Raw genomic sequence first — 20143 nt, 5'->3', positions numbered from 1 at the left:
AATCTCTTCTAGTTCCACACAACTAAGAGCAAAACTTCACCAAAATCTGCAATGAAGACTTCAGAATCAAACAACATTTTCACCACTTCACACATTTTCTTGATGGCATTGTATTGTCATGTGTAATGTGCTTTTCCTCTTCTTTTTGGAAGGGAAAAGAACAAGAATGAAACAGGAAGAAAAGGAAGAGAAATTGTCTTTTCTCTGAAACAGTCTAGCAGGCATAATACTGTATGCCTCCAACTGTAAGTAAGCGGACACATTACATTTTGCTGTCTTCACTAAATTTTGTCCTGCTTGCCCATGAAAAGGGAAGCCTTACTGTAGCTGGCATTACAAGGCTGCTGCTGCATCTTGAAGAATGCAGCCTGAAGCATTTTCAGATACCTGCCTTCATAGCCGAGCATAACTTCCACACTCCAAGTGCTTATTTTCAGTGGAAAACTTTCTTTGGAACCTATTCAGCAGCCACTCTCCTGACCTTTGCTGCATGGGCAGCTCAGCTTCTTGGGAAACAGCTGCTGAAACATTTCAAACGGCCTTGCTCTGCATGCCTGAAGCTTGAATTCAGCGCTCGCAGCTCTCGATGTAACAAAGTGACCGAACAAGTGTTTGGGGAGCGCAGCGAGGAGCGGGCGGGCGGCAGAGCGGGGACAGGAGCTGCGGCAGCCAGCGCCGAGCGCGCCGCCCAGCCCTGAGTCACTGCTCGCCGCTGTCGCTTCCCGAGCTTCGGCCCGGCCCCGCGACAGCAGCCACCCTGCGCTCCGCAGGGCCGCACCGTGCCAGCACACTCCCTCGCGTTCATCGTACCACTCGCACAGCCTTAATCGCTTCGCTTTTAAACGCACATGACTAAGCGCTGCCGTCCCTACTCAGGCAAGTGCACAAATTATTTCAAGCGCTGTTGATGTGGTCACTGCGAGGCAGAGCCTGGTGCGGCAGGACTCGGTTGTTAAACTTGTGCGTGGTGAACGTGTACACCCAACTTAAAATTACTTTTTTTAACCACACTGATCCCAGACAAGAATATAGTAAGATCTAAATTATAAGAAGGCAACTAAATCTGTCCAATTTTCTCTTTGGCATGCCATCATGCTGCTCGAACTTCTCTTGCAGTATAAACTATTCAAGCATATTAAATATATTTCAGTCTTTTAAAAGTTATAAAAATATTTTCTGGTAAGAATTTTTTTTTTTCAAAAAGTATCTCACAGAATCTTTTGACTGTATCTTCCAAGGTTTCCAGGAAATCAATTCACTAATAACGGTTTTGGAGTAACTACAGATAGATGACATATAATATTAAAATATATATGTACACTCTATTCAAGTGTCTGAAGAGTTTGAGTTTCTTTGCGAATTTTAATATCTCTGGAGCAGGAATTATGTATTCCTGTATTCAGAACACCTGGTGCCCTGTGCTACAAGAATAAAAATAATTTCACAGAAATCCTTGAATGAAACACGCAAACTGAATTTTCAGAGTACTTTATGAGGGGCAATAATTCCAAACATTCTAACTCTGTGGAAAAGTCTCCAGAAGGAAAGTGGATTTGGTTTTTATAGACTAACAGTAAATCTTATATTGGTTTATTTACCTGATATTTATGCTTCTATAAGCTCATGAGCAAGGTAAATGAAGCATTTTAATATAATAATTCTTCCTAATGAAATGCACAACCTGTATGCTTAGCATTATGACAGTAGTCAGCTTTGTGCTTCCCATGTCCCAAATCAAAAAGGATTTTTTGTTTGAATAGTGAAAGAATTGTTTTGGGACAGATATTTGTAGAAATCTTTCTTTTCATCTTTACACTGCTTATACCAATAAACAAAATTATTTTGAACAGACAAAGTCTGTATAAAAGTAGATCTTTGGCTGCTTCAAACCATTATCATCTAACTCATCTACAGCAGGATGGTACAACTAAAAAACACTGGGACAAGCTGGAAGAACCATAAAAGCAGCAGAAGCCAGACAGATTCTGTGCCAATGATTAGAAATTGCAGTAAATGTCAACTGATGTTAAATACTGTGGTGAGTTTTTAAGTTCCTCCCTTCAGTAGAATCTTATTTTAAAAACAAACTGTGGTACAATTGAGGGAAATAACTAATGGTTATGTAAAGAAAAAATTAAATAACAATACTAAAAGCCCAACGTGGACATTTGCCATCATACTGTACAAAAGAGCAGCAAATGAAGAATTTTATTTTTCTGCAGCTAGTCCCATAAAACTAGTCAGTTAAATGGACTTATTAAAGCAAGATGGCATTCCACACAACTGTTGTCAGAATAAACCTATGCTGGATATTATATAATTAATCTACGTAGTATTTTCAAAATGTTGTTTGCAAGACTGGTAGAAAAATTTAGCTAAAGCTTTTAATTTCATAGATAGGAAGGTTCTTGGCCATAGTCTTTACCAGTCTTAGTTATGTCTCTGTCTCTCTTTAGACTGTGGAGTCTAGTCATGGTAAGCTGACACAAACCAGAAGTGCTACATAAAAGAAAATGACCCTGCTTTTTCCTTGCCATTCGTGTCGAAATGGCCCACTCTCATGTGCCAGAACAGCCATTTGTGTGGCCTGGAAACAAACTGAGATTGCCAGGCAAATCTGTGTTAAAACTAACACCACCCTGGGTCCCACATTACCCGCAAAAGTCAACCCAAAACAATTAACTTCTTTCAACAGCAACAGTAATTTACGCTGGCTACAACTGAGAATGTTCCCAGCACAGGAGCATTTGCCAGTTCCTCTAGCTGTGGTGCATTTGGGGCAGCCACTTCCAGGGAGATGTTCTGGATCCTCTGCTTGGCATTTGCACAACCAAACCTGCAGCATCGTATCTAGTTTTGGCAACTCTGGCACAAGTAAGACACTGAGCTAGCACAGCACACTGCAGTGGAAGGCCATTGAGACAGTCAGAGGGCCAGAGACCAGGACATACAAGAGGAGGCTGGGAGAAACAGGCTGGTTCAACCTTAAGAACTCCTGGCTAAGGGAAACATCTAATTGCTGTCTAGGCCAATTTAGTAGGTGGGTATACAGAAGATGAAGCCAGAGTCTTCTTGAAGGTGCACAGGGATAGGGCTAGAGACAACAAGCACAAACTAGAACATGGGAAATTCCAGTATTAGGACAAGCTTTTTCACCACAAGGGTGATGAAGCAGTGGAACACATGCCCAGAGGTCATGCGGGCTCCAGCCTTGGGAGATTCAGAACTTGACTGGGCAAAACCCTGAGCAATCCATCCTAAACTGGACAGGCTTCACCAGGGTGCTGGGCTAGCTGAACATCCAGAGGCCTATTCCTAACTTCCACAATCCTCTGATCCTCAGCAAATACAAATTGGTGAAATAACAAGAAGTATTAATTCCTTGGGGAGCAGTCCATCATTTGGACTGGGTTTTGTGCACCTAGCACAATAACAACTTAGCAAATGTTCCCAGGTACTACTGGAAGAGAAATAATAAATAATAACAGGGAAACTGTCTCAGTTTTAAGGCTAATGCATCTAAAACTACATATGATAATTTAAAATACTTTTCATTTCAAATATTATAACACAGTAAGTCAGCTGGCTACAAACTTGGCCTGTACCTTAGAAGATGTCTTTTGAGAATGACAAAACAAGAACTCAATCTCATTAATTCTAACACATGTGAACAGTCCCCAAGAAGTAGTACAACAGATTTAGTGTATAAGAAATTGCAAGGTCAGGCCACAAGCCAAGCTAGTTCCAGTTGTTTCAAATTAAAAAATTTTTACATACAGGCAGGCAGAAATACTTATCGTGCTAGAATAATTAAAAACTGATTGAAATGAATTGGCCTGAAGCTATAATTTCCCTCCCAAAAGTAACATCTTTCATTTTAGACTAAATATGGGAAAATTCATACTTTCCATCAACTTATAAAAAGGGGTTTAGAACAAAGATGGAAATAAAATATACTGTGAATTGCTGGCAACTTCTATATAATAGCAGAATAGTAGCTTTCCATTACTTAAATCACAAGAGGCAAATTCAAGAGATGTTCTGAAATACTGTATTTCTAAAGGAATTTCTAAAGGACCTGTTTTTGTTTTGACTCCTAGAGAGATCAATTATATTTTCTTAAGGAAGATTATTCTTACTATTAATCTCACTATATTAACAAGCAGTATCTTAAATACTTATCCCAGTACTTAAATCCCAGCACTTAAACCCTTATCCCGGACTACAGATAAAGTTTTATAAACTTCATATTCTCTGAATCTTGCAAAAGGCAATAATGTCTCTTGATTCTGGACATACTAACAAATATTTATTAAAAAAAATATCTATCCTCTGTTAATAGACAGCAACACAAAAGGAAAGAGTAGGAATGTATCTGTTTTTCAGTGTTATTTTTATACATCTTACAGCTTTAACAAAATCAGCAATTAACTTGTATTGCTTTCTACTATTGAAGCTCCAATGCTAGTATTTAATTAAATCTTTGCAAGGCCTTCTTTAGATCAGAAGTCTGATACCCATTTTACATTAGGGAGAAAGTAGTTCCCAATTTTGCACTAAAAATAGCTTGTCAAACTTAATCATTTTCTGTAACCATTCAGGAGTTTTTCTTCTCCTGAAGGGCTCCTCAGTAGTCTGTGAACAGAGAAGCAGCTGTTCTTCAAAACGTTTAGGATCAAATTGAAATTGCTGATGTGCAATATATTTTGGTTCCTAACCTGCAGGGCTATGTAACTGCATGCACACGCTGAGAAAGAAAAACAACACATGAACTGTATTGACATTGTGGTTATGCCTTGAGCCATCTGTAGCCAGGAATCACACAAATACGTGGGAAAAAAATGGTAACCATTCCTTGTCTGGTATTGGGTTGTCTCCTTTTCAACATTTATAGATGACTGAAAAGAACAACCATTAGTTTTCACCAGGATGACACTGGATACATTTATTTTTCATTAGAAGTATTAAGGGAATGGAGAACTAGCACATTCCTGCACAAACCTCAGGGATTAGGCTGTGTTACATCTGGGAATTAACAAACTAGTCTCAACAAGTTTGATCTTTCTGGGAAAAGATAAAACTGAACTACAGGCTAAGCAGGGAAAGAACTGATAACCTTGCAAGATTTGTTCTGACATTTTTGTTCATGAACCACATAAAAAGAAAGTAATGTCAGACAAAAAACCCTCTGTTATTGCAACAAGCAAGAGTGAAAAGAACAGCTTGTGAAGAGCCTTCTAGACAAACTAATGGTAGATAATTCACTGATAGTGTAATTTTGTTTGCTTCTCTCTCGCACGTAATCCATAAGAACAAGCTGTGCTGTTATATCAGATACTGCATGTGATTTCATTAAATCCTAAAGCATTTAATAAAGAATGGAGTATAAAGTGTTGATGTTGTATTTGATATCTGCATGTTTGAGAGCCAGCATCCCATGGCTGACACTAGAGCTGACATCTCTAACTTCTGTTCTGGGACAAAGGCATTGCAGATCAAGACCCTAACCTTTAGAGCTGTAAATAACAGAAACTTCTGACTCAGTAATAATCCAGCTAAACACAAGGACCATCCCTTTCCTCATCTTTGATAATACAAACACTCCACACAGTCTATGAAGATGTCTTAAACTATATGGCTGGAGTTCTCTTTGACAGCCAACATGATTTTCTGTTACAAACATACTGTTCACATATTATCTGCAAACCACAGGATTTTATAATTTAAAAGTTTTTCTTGGTGAACAAGGAAGAGAGGGATATTATGATGAAATTGTGATAAATACTTGAAAAAATAAATTACTAAGAAAGGCAAACCAAGCAATAAAAAAAAAAAATCTGTGTAAATTTTATCTTGTCTTAGAGCACACATCTGTGTTTAAAAGAATGTTTTAGAAGCAGTTGAACTGGGCAGCTCTAAAGAATTCACCTTCAAACCCAAGGTGGTTTATTAACTATTTAAAAAACTCAGTAAAGATAAAGCAGAAATATACTTTTTTTTTTCTTGAAGTAGCTAAAAATACCAGATAACAAAAAAAAAAAAAAAATTCCAGAAAGGGTAAAGCTGGAATAGGATTTTGGCTATAAGGAAGACATTTAAGACTTAGAAATACCAAGTAGGAGAGGCAATGGAGCTGGAACAGAACACCTCAGGAAGGCAGTGGCAAGTAGGACATTCAATAAATTTGGTCATAGAGAATAATAATTTTTTAAAATCCAAGAGAATGACCATAGTGGCTTAGAGAAAAGGTCCATATTATCCAAATGCTATTTTCTAACTGCAATTGCCAGTAAATACTAAGGGAATTTCTAAAAAAAAATAGGATAAAAATATCTTTTCCCAGTATATGTTCAGGATCACCAAAGTCTTAGGTACTCCTTTATTTAAGATGATGATGGAAATGCATATGTAGTCGGTTGAATGTATAAAATTTTAAAAAATTAGATTTATCTTTAAGATTTGTAGAATTAACTTGTTGATTTTAAGTGTCATGCAGAGATGCGACTGCTAACCTTTATTTGGGTATGTAAACATTTGTCTGTATATCAAACTTCTCAAGTGTACTCATTATAGAGCTCTGAAATTAAAGAAAGTCATGAAAGATAACAGAAAACAGATGGTATATGAACATACAACAATTACTAAAAAAACTACTTTCAAACTGGTGACATAAGAAAAACAAATGATTGATTTTTCCTTTTTTTCTCGGCAACACGAAAGGAACAATGGCAATAGTTCATCCCTAAAAATCAATTCAATACAAATCAGACACACAGAGAGAATGAAATCAAACAAAATCGAATATTACATTTGTGCTAACATAATCGATTTCATTGCAAAGTTTCAAAAGGTTGTTTCTAAAACCAAAGGTATTTACGAGCCATTGTTGTTCTCAGAATATGCTGTACACTTGGATTTATGCTCCCATGATATGGCTGGCAGGAGCTCCCATATGTCTAGCATTTCCATAAATTCAGAAGAGATGAGCCTCCTCAACAGCAGAGAGCTTATTTCTGTGCCTGACCTTGCATCCAGTGATCCAAGCTATTTTCACATGGTAATTACTTTTTAAAAGAAAACAGCAGAAAAGAATGCAAACTGTACCCCCAGCTCTGCAGGAAAAGGTAGATGAGTGAGCAGGGATCTATTATAATTATACACCTGTATTTCTTGTTCTCTAAATAGAAGTAATTTTCTTTTCTCCATGTGGTGGTAATAATAATACCCCTGGATCCAACAAGCTTCACTTCTAAAGAATGCCTCTTTCAAGACTGTCCCCTAGCAATAAAATACAACAAAAGGAAAACTCTAACACATGTGATGCAAAGAGAGAGAAGTCAGGAATAGACAAGTAAAGAAAAACAAAGTTTTGTTCCTAACATATGGGGGAGAAGTTTTTGCAGAGGGAAAAATATTAACAAGTGGCATTATGAAGAAGGCAAACAACAAATGATATTTACTAAGTAGTGGGAGAGTATGGATGTTCTCAGCCCAAAATGTGAGCCATTGCACCATTTAGCCAATCCAGAGGCATAGTCCAGGCATAACAGCTTTCTGATAGCATTAAGAAAACATGATACTGGCGTTCTGCAAGTCCCCTGGACAAGAATAAATACTTTTCTTTAGCATTCTCTTCATCACATAGAATTGAATTCTGATATCTGTGGTACAGTGTCTGAGCCACAACTTGTATCCAGTTGATAACTGTATTCCAGTTATCCTGGAAACTCTGGCTTTCAGAGACCTGAAGAGCCATATCATCTCCCACCTTGCTATTTAGCTAATTCTTGAATTCTCTGGACCATGTCTACTTGGCAGACCCATAAGCAAACATGCCAGAATAAAATTTACATGTCTTTTTGGGTTACTTAGGCTGACCCTTAAATGCTAGAAGACTCATGGACTGAGAACTTCTGATATAGTTTGTGATGGGGTTTAACAGAAATTTCAAAAGAGGGTAACTGAGCCTTCAAAAATTTACACTGACAGACATTGTCATCAGACAAAAAACACGACAAGTAAGCAGGGCCACGCTCTCTCTTAGCTCTTCCCCCTCCTCCCCACCCAAAGGGATCATGTTCATTGCAGAATTCATGTTTCTTAGAAATAACTTTAATTCTGATCAAGACATGGCTCTTATCCAATAGGTTACTTCTCCCACATTCCTGTTTATATAAAGAGAGGGTGAGGGGAAGGAACACAGCATGCCTAATGCTAATAAGTAGCAAATTTAAACAAAGGTCTTAAGGGATGAGGTTAATTTGTCTCTTGTGACAAAACCAATTTCCTTTGGGAGAAATAACACTTGAATTAGAAAAGAGAGGAAAAGGAGGGGGGAAAAATGAAAAAAAGCAAAATATAGGTTGAAGGCCAGAGAAGATTCACTGAAAACAGATCTGACAGGAAGAGGCATATGAAGCTACTGTTTACCATCAAGTGCAGCAAGCGTGCATCACCTTCTGGCAACAGAGTTTAAAACTGTCAGAACACTATGGCTAATGCATTCCTGCTAATCATATCAAGGGACCACAGACCAAGGACAAGGAACTATTTTAATATTTACCACTCAGTGATAACATTTAACAAGTGTCCTTTTATGGATGCATTTTGCTGATCTACTTGTAAGGAAGGCTGGACCCAACTTTCCTGCTGCAAACAGCTAATTTAATTTCAAGTGCAAGATAAAGTTATCTTAGAATACTCCTCTTTGCTGGTTAGATCAGGTAAGAGGAGCATGGCTCAATTTCCCTCTCCCTATGCTGTATTTCTGAGAAGACTATCCTGAAATTTTCCTGCTTAAGACTCCTTCTTTAACATGATATATGACAATTACCTCAGTTTCATTGCAGCAGAAGATATCAGAATAGGTATAAAACTGTGGATCTAGGTCAGCAAGGGCTGGAGCTGGATTAAACAAAGTCTTTACTGCAAAAAAAAGAAAGAAAAAGAAAATCTAAATCTAGAGTGTTTTAGATTCATAAACTGTCACTTGAAAGACCATTGTGTTTCAATCACAGACCCCAATATTTATTATTAACACACAAATTACTCTCAGTTTCTGCATACTCCTCTTAAACAAGTACTAAAATTTTGCTTATTATATTAGAGTTCCATTCTAATCCATGTGCAGGCACCTGTCATGATAGGAACATGACAGAAAAGTTACAGAAAAAAACCCCAAGAAATTATTAAATTAAAAATAAAGAGAGAAAATGCTTAGACATTAATGAAATTTTTTTAACTGATGATGCTTCTTCCATGGTATTAATAAGTTTTACAAGAACTGATTTAGTTCTAGAATTTTTCAGTGTTGTTATCTGAGTTCTGTACATGAAGAATCACGAGTTATGGAGTAATGAAGGGCATGTCCAGGCAAGGAGTTAAATATGCTTCTGGATGTGTTACCTAACTTGTTCAAAATGCCACATTATAAAACTGTAGTGTAGACAAGGCACTGCATATTTTTAGTATGCTATCTGGCAGAGCTAGACCTAAACTTAACATGTGGTAGAATATGTTAGTTACCCTAACTTTAAACTGTAGTAGCCTAAGGCCCCAAGTAGCAGCAGCAAAGGTTTGTCACGGGGACAGTGTAAGTGACTTACTCATTATTAACATAGCAAGTCTGCAGCCTAGGTTTTTCACTTTGCCAATTCCATGATTAATACTTGGGTCTTAACCACAAGGCCATCATTTTTAAATAAAGCACACTCTTAGTCCAGAAATATTCCTTATAGTCAGTGATCAAATCTTCCAATCTGGATGCCTAAATGTTCAGTCCTAAACACATATTTAGACTGTAAGCTATAGCATGCACTAGTCAGACACCCTGAACATCTCTGAATCCCAGCTAATGCCTCAACAGACAAAGATGCAGAGACTTCTGAAATCTGAGTACCAAGAAGTTTAGTGATTGACACTTAGAAAGTTTTAGCCTTTGACTGCATAACTTTATCATGCCTCTCTACTTGCCTCATTAAAAACAGTATTAAGTGACAAAGACTTTTACTCAGAAGTCAGAAAATGCCAGGATTAGGAATTCCAATGAAATCTTAATGTGGCTCCCCTAAATTATTACAATACCATATGTATTATAATAAACTCTTTAATTATATGATCACATACCACTGAAAAACAGCATGTGATCACATAATTAAAGACTGCACCATAATACATATGCAGAAAGGAGACAAATTAAGGTTTCACAGGCAACCTTAACTCTTGCACTTCCTATTTTCTTAACTGCAACACTAATGAAGTTTTCTTAAACATAAAACTTTAAAGTATACTTCCCTAGGTAAAACAAAAACCAGCACATACTGGAGAACAATCTGTCATGTGGTATCCTACTGACATGTGCATGGGTCAGGAGCAGCACTGGAAGTGTTCCAGCTTGGGTTTTAGGTAATACAGACTGATCATGAGCACAATGTAATATACTACTATTAGTTTTCTCCCATATTTACTATCTGCTGAGCATGGGGGAGATAGAGGAACCTTAGATCCCCTTTCAGGTTGTGAAGAAGAGCATGGTTTTTGAACAGGATAAACAGTTTGGTCATCCTGAGGAACTTATTTTCTGCTGAAATTCTTTCACAGAATCACAGAATCATAGAATGGCCTGGGTTGGATGACCATTGCCCCTTGTCCTGTTCATGCATGCTTTGTAAAAAGTTTGCCTCCATCTTTCTTGTAGGCTCCCTTCAGCTATTGGAAAGCTGCAATTAGGTCACCACTAAGACTTCTCCAGGCTGAGCAAACTGCCTTTCCTTGCAGGAGAGGTGCTCCATCCTTCTGAGCATCTTGGTGGCCTCCTCTGGGCTCTCTCCAGCAGGTCCATGTCTCTCCTGAGCTGGATGCAGGGTTCCAGGTGGGTCCCAGCAGAGCAGAGGGGCAGAATCCCCTCCCTGCCCTGCTGCCCACGCTGCTTTGGCTGCAGCCCAGGACAGGTTTGGCTTTCTGGGCCGGGAGTGCACATTTCCAGCTCATGTCCAGCCTCTCACCCAGCAGCATCCCTAAGTCCTTGTCCCCAGGGCTGCTCTTGATCCATTCATCCCCCAGCCTGTGCTGATACTAGGGTTGTTCCACCCAGGTGCAACATCTTGTACTTGGCTTTGTGTTTATGAGATTCCTACAGGACTACTCCTCGAGCTTGTCACTTCTCTCCCTTTGCTGAGATCCATTCTCCTCAATGCGTTTTTATTCTTTATGTCTCCTTGCATAGGAACTATGCAATTATAACCTCTTTCACTCAACTTTCACCACATCTGCTCTCTTTATGGCCCACAATTCCTGTTCCCACTTCCAGTGCCCACAGCCTCCTCCCTGACTCTACCTCCATTTTCCAATCTCTATTCAACAAATCCTAATCTCTGTTACAATTGTGTTCCTCTTCCACCTTCTCCTTTCTTTCTTCCTCTGCCACCCTCAAAAATCAAGTAAATTTCTCCTATATTTCCTTTGCCTGAAATCAACTCTCCATCACCAGCATTTCCATCTAGCTTTTTGTCTTCTGTATTGAAATTGAGGAAGCTGCTGCTCTGTGCTTCCTGGGCATACAAAAGATCCTTAACAGTATAAAAGAAGTTGTCTAAAACCAGATTCAGGAATTACACTGGAACTCATGCTGCCCAAAAGGACAAGTGCCTGTATGGACTGATGCTCAGGGGAAGGTAGCTGTGAAGCTCTTAACAATTTTCTGATGTCTGTGTGAAAGGTACTTGTTTTCCAAAAGTTGAAAATACAGTTAAAATCAGGCAGGTTTCCATACCATTGTGGAGGCTTATCTTTAAAAGAAAGCTGCCTTGCTATCAAGTCTAAAGTAAATTTTAGGGTAGCTGGTATTCATAATTGAAAAGCTAGGGTAGGGTGGGAGGCATTTTCCATTGCCTGGTTTCTGCAACCACAGTGCTTTGGCAGAAATCGCAAAGAGTTTAACCACAGACAAACAGCTGTTATGAAAACTTGTAGCCCAAGATTAAAAGCTTGAAGCATCCGAAAAATAGATCTGTTTCTTGCAAGTGACATGGAACCTTTAACTGAGGGACTTCCAGATCATTTTTCACTACAGTATTAATATGCTGGGCATTATCAGCCATCTTTTATGGAGTCTATCATTAGAGAAGTCCAAAACCAGACTTTTGGAGGCAGCAGCAGCTTCTCACCATTGACCACTACAAAACTTTATTTGTCCAGTCAGATTTCCACTACAATTTATACCTACTTCATATAGTTATTCACAACCCTTCCTTCCTTCCTTCCTTCCTTCCTTCCTTCCTTCCTTCCTTCCTTCCTTCCTTCCTTCCTTCCTATCAGTGCCACAATGAGAAGATGTCATGACATGTACATAACATGATGAGATGCCCCTCTCCAGCTTACAGATCCAGATGACCTTCACTGAAGAGAAGCAAGGAGTTCTTGCTTGTGTCTCCATATTCTTTCTCTCTTTTGTTTATTTCTTTCAGTAAGAATGAAGAAAAACAAGCAAAAAAACCTCATCGAAACAGAGGTTTGAGGCATCTGGGTATGCATCTCTTTTACACAGAAATAGTCAAGTGAACATTCTAACATGAAGTGCTACATAATACATGAGGGTATTGCAAGCTAAAAGAAGAGAAATTGCATTAACAATTTACTGTTGGCTACAGATAGGTTTTTACAGCGCTACAAACTCAGCTGTTTACTTAGATTTGATGGCACATGACATTTGAACATGTGTAGCCTATTGTTTTAAAGCAGAAGCAACCAAACTTCCCTGACAGAAGAGCTGCACAATGATAACACACTGACAGCACAGAACTACAGCTGGCCCACAGTTAACTACTATCTTTTCCTGATATATTGTGCTGTCTACAGTTGCTAAGTGATTGCATGTCTGTTCTGCGTATCAGGTCTGAATTTTTCTCAATTGCTTTTAAAAATCTTGTCTTTTCTTCTGTCACAGGCTGGCATCTTGCCATAGGAGGGTGACAAAAGTGTGAAGCATCTTGCCAAAACTGTTCATAGAGTTAGAAATGGACAAGATAAGTCATGGATATTGATTAATGATTCAAGTAGAGTCCATTAACCATTAGATTAAAATGTTGTTAGCCATTTTCATAAAAGGTAATGACAGAAATATAGTGCAACAGGTGCACAACAGGTCATGGTGCAGAAGGTGAACTGAAGAGCCTACAGTTCCCATATGCCATGATCTACTGGAGCTATCCCGGGCTCAGCTTCAAGAAAATAGTAATACCAGTTGCAGTCTGATCCCAGTTGCATCCCTGATCTGCTGCATGACTGACTATGCTATGAGCTGTCTTCTCCCAGCCCGATCTTCTGGATAGAAGGGGAAAACATTTTTTAAATCTCATATAGATGCCTCTCTTGCATAATTATTTACTTAGTGTTCAAATACTGTGGTAATTGTGCTTGAGTAACTGAAAGCATTACAGGCACTTAAACAACAAAAACATTATGTTGGTAATGAAACCCCATCCTGTTCAAGCAAAATATCAGCTTTCATCTACGTATATGCTACACTGCAGGAACAATGCCCCACATTTAAAAGTATAGTACAGTAACAATTTTCTAATAATTTCACAGACCATGACTGTGTCTATGCCATGGCATCATGCCCAGTCACACAAGAGTTTTGGTTAGGAAACAAAAGCTTTTTTTTTTTTTAATTTTAAGGATGTCAACTACTATACAAAAAACCACAGCCATACCTACTCTATGCTGGCAGAACAAGGGCATAAGTCTGGTTTTGAAGTAATTTTATTCACTTTCCTGTGTGGGGAACTTTACTGACTTGCATTCATTATGCCTGTTCTGCTCTGGAATCATAGCAGAGTCAGGCCCATAGTGCCTTACCTATCAACATTATACTGTACTTAGTCACAGCATGAAAACAGGAGGAAAGGCAGCACCAGACATATACAGGGAAATTATAAAGGTAGGAGTTAATTTGCTATCCAAGGTTAACACATTTTTTAAGCGAATTCAGTTCTCATTAGCATAGCATGAATTTGTTGGCTATTGTTTCAATTCTAAATAAAACTAATATGACAGAAACCAGAACAGACTACAGCATCTTTATTTAGAAAGCATGATAAAGAGTATTTTTCATGTAGCACAAATGAAAGAGAAAGAATGGCTTATGTTAAATTACCTCCACTGGCACGTGCCATTTTCAGAGCTTCAAGAGAAACAGCAGGGGTTATTTCTAGCTGGCAAACAACCACTTTGGCCTTACAGATGACATCAGAAGCCCTCTTCAGGTCTTCAAAATTTAAAAGCAGGTTGGCTCCTGGGACTATGACAATAACATTCTGTCCTAAAGAGAAGATATTGTGTTTTTTACTTTAACTTTGACAATAAAGTACATAAAACAATTCCTTTAACTTTTTACAATACATTTCAGATGAGTATTTCAATTTACTTCCCAAAAAAACCCCATTAAAACTGTATGCATTGCTGACATTTTCAAATACACAAATATTTCAGAGGATAATAAAAAAGACTGATGTACTAATGAACTAATACTGCACAATAAACACAATATAAATTCCTTTGGGAAAGATCATATATGGGCATTCCACAGTCTTATTTTGGTGTCTTCTGTGAACTCTAAAGAAGCACTGCACTAGTCACAGTGGAGATGGTGGATACACGCTGAGGATGATATTTGCATCTTCCTAAAATATTCCAGTAGCATTTGGAAGAGAAAAGCATCAATGTGATTACTGAATTCATATGCCAAAAATGGTATAAAAATTTTAATTTTCCCATCAGCTGGGAACAAAAAGTATTTCACACAGCTAAGAAAATTACGCATGTTCTTTAGATTTCAGAGAAGCAGGCTTACACCATTTACCTGAAATATTTCAAGTTAGTGCTCCTCATCATCATGAAAACCAGAACCAGCATGACACCAAAGCCCAGAAAGGTGATGCCTGTGTCTTAGGAAAGTTTTATCAGAAGTGAGTAAAAAAGGTGGGCAACAGCTTCTTCTGCTCTTACAGGTGGCCAGAAGAATACTCTAAACAAAGCTGTGTGTGTGTAAGCATGGCAATGTCTCAAAGCACATCCAAGATCCTTTTTATTCTTGTAGTTTGTTTTACAGTTAGGTGAGGTTCATTTACGTAGGTTCCAAATATTCTTTTGTTTTTCTTCAGACACACAAATCACCTTCTTTTATTGCAATTTCTTTTTTTTTTAATCTCTATTACAACACTTAGAGACCTTCAGGCATGGGTGCCTTCCAATTAAAATTTATTATTAATCACTCAGGTATTAACTTCAATAAGTCAGTTGTTCCTTGATTTACAGGCTCAGCCCGCCCCCGCTGAAGATTCCTTTAAGGACTGCCAATCATTAAAGGCTACCAATTCTGCAATGAACTGAATTACTCTGCAAATAAATATTTATGTTTTTACTACATTATTTTTGTTGAATGTGACTTCAAAGTCCTTTGACTAAGAACGTGCAAAGCTTCTCTCCCTAAATACATTCCAAAAAGAAAGCAGGACAATGGAAAGAATAATATAGTGATCTCAGAGGGAGGGACCCAAGCTTTCCAAAGCAATTCTGCTGTCAATGGTTTGGTACAGAACAGCTGCATATGAAAAGCAAAACCTCAGCACTTAAAAGCCAACGCCCTGCTTTTCAACAGACAATGATGGGCATCTTGGATAAAAAACAAAAGCAAACAACACAAAAAACCGTCTGCAACATGTAAATGTTACCAAAGATATCTGAATCCTGTTGGGGAAATATTCTAAGGCAAATTGTGCCTGTTTTACCGAGCATATATTTTGATAGCTTTAGGGTGCAGCAGTGCAAGCAGTAAAAGACAGAATCAGTGGAACAAGAATCTCTTTCATTTCTGCCTGGCCTCTGTGCTTCCTAGAGTCTCAGACTCTATTCACATGTCTTGCTGCATTATCCTGCTGAACTATTTAGCTGCACTGACATTTATATTATTATCAGACTTTGGAGCTAATGGCCCAAGGCAGTAGAGGGGGGCTGTTTGCTCAAACCCATATGTACAAATTCAAGGTAGACTGTGCTACACTGGATCATAGTCTGAAGATTTTCTTCCTAACTACAAAAGGTCAGAGACTTAGAGACTGCTTTCAAACCTGCCAGGGAGATGCAGTACCTACTGTGGTGCAACAGTCCAGACAGACTAAACCCAAGCTGGAGGAAAACCCCCCTCACCCCATTCTGTTCTTAGCTATGTATACCAGACTTACTGAATGATAGCAATCACCACAAACTTGCACTGGGGTACATGAAGGCAGAATCTGGACCCATGCACTCACAATTAATACAAAATTTTGCATTAACAGCAACCATTTTGTTGAAAGAAATTATTTCTTGCCAGGGAAATCAGATGGGAATTCAGCATCAGGGACAACAGAGTTAAAGACAGATGGCAAAGAGGGGTGAGATTCATCTTGTCCAACATAAAATAATTTTTTAAGTTAAAAAAAAATCCTACACACTAGAAAACTCTATGAAAACTAATTTTGAAAAATTGTTTTTCTATGTTCCTTCAACAAGGAGAAGAGACAAATATTTTCAGAGGTTTTTTTAGTCTTATATATCTTATATGTCTGTTTGAGGAGGAGATAAACTATTGTCCAGAAAAGTCTGTGTATCTCTGTTAACCCTGGGTGAAGCCTTAAACTGTAGACCTAACTTCTAAAACTACTCCAGTGAGGTAAAACATTACCCACACCAAGAATGAGAATAATGTATTTACTGCATTACTGTTGATTCTAAAATCTCTTTTCTTAGACTAAAAATATCAGTTTTGATGGGAACATCTATATAACTTTGAGTTTTGCAGACATCAGCTAGAATATTAAGGGCCACTTTCACACTTGCTATAAGCTGTAACAGCTAAATGAAACCGATAAGCTTGCACAGGCTTACACCAGATGGGGACTGGGTCCAGTCAGGATAAATGCCGCATACATAAAAACTGTTCTAAGTTGGGCTTCTAAAATTGCTACTGCCAGTTCTTAGAAAGATGGATAACTCAAGCCAGACCTGTTTTTACATGGGTCATCTTATAGATGACATCAGATGAGAAGTGCCAGTGGAAAAATCAAATGTCAAATCAGTAAACACCACAGTGCAATAAATATCTTTAAAACTGGATGACAAGCCTAAAAACCATCAGTAGTGCTTAGAATGAATCAAAATATCAAACAGATCAAACAGTGTGATTGTAACAATAGCTGCAGAGCTTGTGCTTAATAATTCACACAGAAGAAAATTATATTTGTGATCAGAAAAGAATGCTACAAGAAAAACATGTGTTGCCAAATCACATAGTTCATGAATATGAGGGTGGGTTTGGGGTGTGTTATGGTATCCTAATTTCTAGGCAACGACTTAAAAGAAATATTGAAGAGTCTCGCACATAAAATACTCAAGTTAATAAAGAAAGTCAATATGTAGAAAGTCTTTAAAATTCAGGTGACATTTCTTCATAAACCTGAAGGTTCACACCAAAGATTTTCCTCTGTGGAAATTATAACAAAAACAAGTTGGCATATGTACTCTAAGTTTGCCTTATTTACTTAGCCTTATATATATATAAATTTTAGCCTAAATACATATTTTGAATGGTTTTTTTACTAGTAGTGCTTTGGTACCAAAAGTACACTCAACTTACAAAATAATGTCTATTCACTGTTCATGAATGATTAATAACTTTATCATAAAGTCAGCACAATGCCTGTCTCAAGTGAGGGTTATCATGCAGTGTTCTGTGTAGGTGAGCTCCAAGTCATAACTTGCAATAATCAAGAGAATTTTATCATGACTTGCCAAACTCTGTTGTGCCTCCACTGAATTTTTGCTAGGAATATGAATATGAATGTTGTCAGACTTGTTCAAACCTCTAGTCCAGTTAGGCCAACATAATGGTTCCATCAGCAGTCAGTACCAGATATGGACAAAGCTGCAATAACCTTCAGAGGTAATCATGTAAAAAATTATCCGCAAAGAGGGTTTTTCCCTCACTACATGTTTGTGTAAAAGTACATCATCACTTTATGGAGCTCTTACCATCCAATATCACATTGCTAGCAGAAGGTGTGCTAAGTGACAGAGCTAGTGGCAAGAGGGCAGACTGAAAGGGGAAACAAAACCTTGGGTCTGTGATGTACCTCAAAGAAAATGTTAAGAAAAGCAGCTGGATGTATTAGCTTTTATCCTTAAGAGAGAAAGTACAGATTTGGATATACAAGATCCTGGTATACTTGTGTTTAGTCAAATCAAAACTTTCTGAAAAGGCAGCAGCATAAAAGAGAACAACTGAAAGGAACACAAGATCCAAGAAATATTTCTGCACAGCTTTCTGAGACCAGCGCAGAGGTCTTTGCAGCATCTGTGGGCTGCACATTTTTCAGTGCAGCTCTATAAACTCATTAAACACCTCTCTACCATTCTGCATTAAAACAGAGATTGAACCTCTCTATCTTTTATTGAAACTATACTGTATTGTCCCAGAATATAATCAACTTTGAGATTATCAAATGTGCCTGATATTTTCCAATTTTTAGCACTTTGCCAATTACAATAGTGGGTGAGTTATACCTGTGCAATTCAGTAATCAGCCAAAAACTTCCAAGAAATTCTGCAGTGCCAGTTAGACAGACAGAGGTAACACCAGGGAAGATTTCCTTCAGAGCCTCATCTGACTCTGATCTCTACAGCTTTTCTTTGCTCTGCCTTCACTCATACATCAGAGCATCATATACCCTCTACTTTTATATGTCCTACTTCTTCCTGTGATTTTTCTCAGCTGGTTTGGGTTGGTATTTTTCCAAAGTATCAGTACATGTAAAGAATTGGTAAGAAGGGTAGGTTAGGTGTGTAACAATACAGCAGCGAAAACTTGTCAATTTAAAGAGATGATAGCTATGGTTTTTATTTGTCCCTCAACACAAAACAGCATCACCAACCCCAACTTCAAATGCTTCCCTTTCAAGTACAATTTGAACTAGCAGAAACTACTTTACATCAGTCCATTGAGTGCTGTGGTGTTTCAGCTATGCCAGCTCAGCCACTGCAGTAAAACATGCATGTGTAGACAAGCCCTTTGAAAACTGCTGTAAAGCCTGCTTAGGTCAAATCAGCCAGGTTTCTACAGAAAAAAAAAAAAAAAATGTCTCTTGCAACAGCAAAGCACATAAGTACTGCTATTTTACTGCAATTTACTCAATTCAGGCGCCAGATGGTTTTTGAGAGAAGTAACAACGAGAACCATTACCAATTCTGTGCATCTGTTTGCTTTAGAGCATAGTTCTGACCAGGTTTGCTCTTCTACTAGATTTTAAATTAAATTTGAGGCCAGTGCTAACTTAGCATATGATTTTTCAGTTACTCAGAGGCACAAACTACATGACTTTATGCATTATTCATGTCCCTATGTGAATCACAAGACAGTCATATACCCTTCACAATGACACTAACATGTAAGATAGCCCACTGTGAACCTCATGGCCCCAAACATCCACGTCCCTTTCCTGGTGCTAATAAAGGTTTTACATCCACAAGATTGTTTTGTTCCTTATCCTTTGGAAAAATTATTGGTGGTAAAATTTTAACAGGTCATCCTCTTTTCATTCAAGTTTAGACTGTTTTTATCTCAGCTGGCCATGCATATGAATTGGGAAATTATAAGACTGGTTCTTATTCTACTAGTCTGGACAGCAAGCCTAGTGCAAGACATGTACAAAACAGTGAGGCCCAGGAACACTACTAGAATTCCCACAGTCCCTCCTGTTTACAATGGCCATAGTGACTGTAGGCAGCATAAGAAGTGTCAAGAGTTGCTGTGTAATCTACCTGCTGATCCAAACCCAGAAAAGGAGGTGGAAGTTAACAGGCAGTATCCAGGTTATCCAATGTATTAGTGTTATTTACCTTATTTCTGACTTAGAGCTGTCATGCAAGGCTTGGATTAATCTTACTTAGGGAAAATTAAACTCACATCTCCAACTAATTTGCCTAATTTTCCTGAATATTCCTGTGTAGGCTTGCCTTTAGTCACAGTTCCTTCCCGGTTTTGCTGTGTGAGTAAATAGTTATGTTTCCTTTCCCATTTTGAGCTGTAGCCCAATGTACAACCATCAGG

At 38.1% G+C, this 20143-nt stretch overlaps 1 protein-coding gene across 2 annotated transcripts in view; it reads right to left on the bottom strand.

Moving 5' to 3' along the window:
• The window catches only part of RBKS (ribokinase), a 72868-nt gene that overhangs the window by 22607 nt on the left and 30118 nt on the right, over positions 1–20143 (bottom strand). For both annotated transcript variants that reach the window (XM_054279126.1, XM_054279125.1), the window contains exons 5-6: positions 14156–14320; positions 8834–8925 (exon numbers count right to left, since the gene is read on the bottom strand). In XM_054279126.1, coding sequence (XP_054135101.1) covers positions 8834–8925; positions 14156–14320 — 257 coding nt within the window. The remainder of the gene's footprint in view (positions 1–8833; positions 8926–14155; positions 14321–20143) is intronic.

The sequence above is a fragment of the Melozone crissalis genome, unplaced genomic scaffold (assembly GCF_028551555.1).
Source record: "Melozone crissalis strain CALT ecotype California unplaced genomic scaffold, PUWL_Pcris_2 ptg000027l_1, whole genome shotgun sequence".
NCBI classification, from domain to species: domain Eukaryota; kingdom Metazoa; phylum Chordata; class Aves; order Passeriformes; family Passerellidae; genus Melozone; species Melozone crissalis.
The sequence above is the reverse complement of the archived record's forward strand: the minus strand, read 5'-3'. Positions and strand labels throughout refer to the sequence as shown.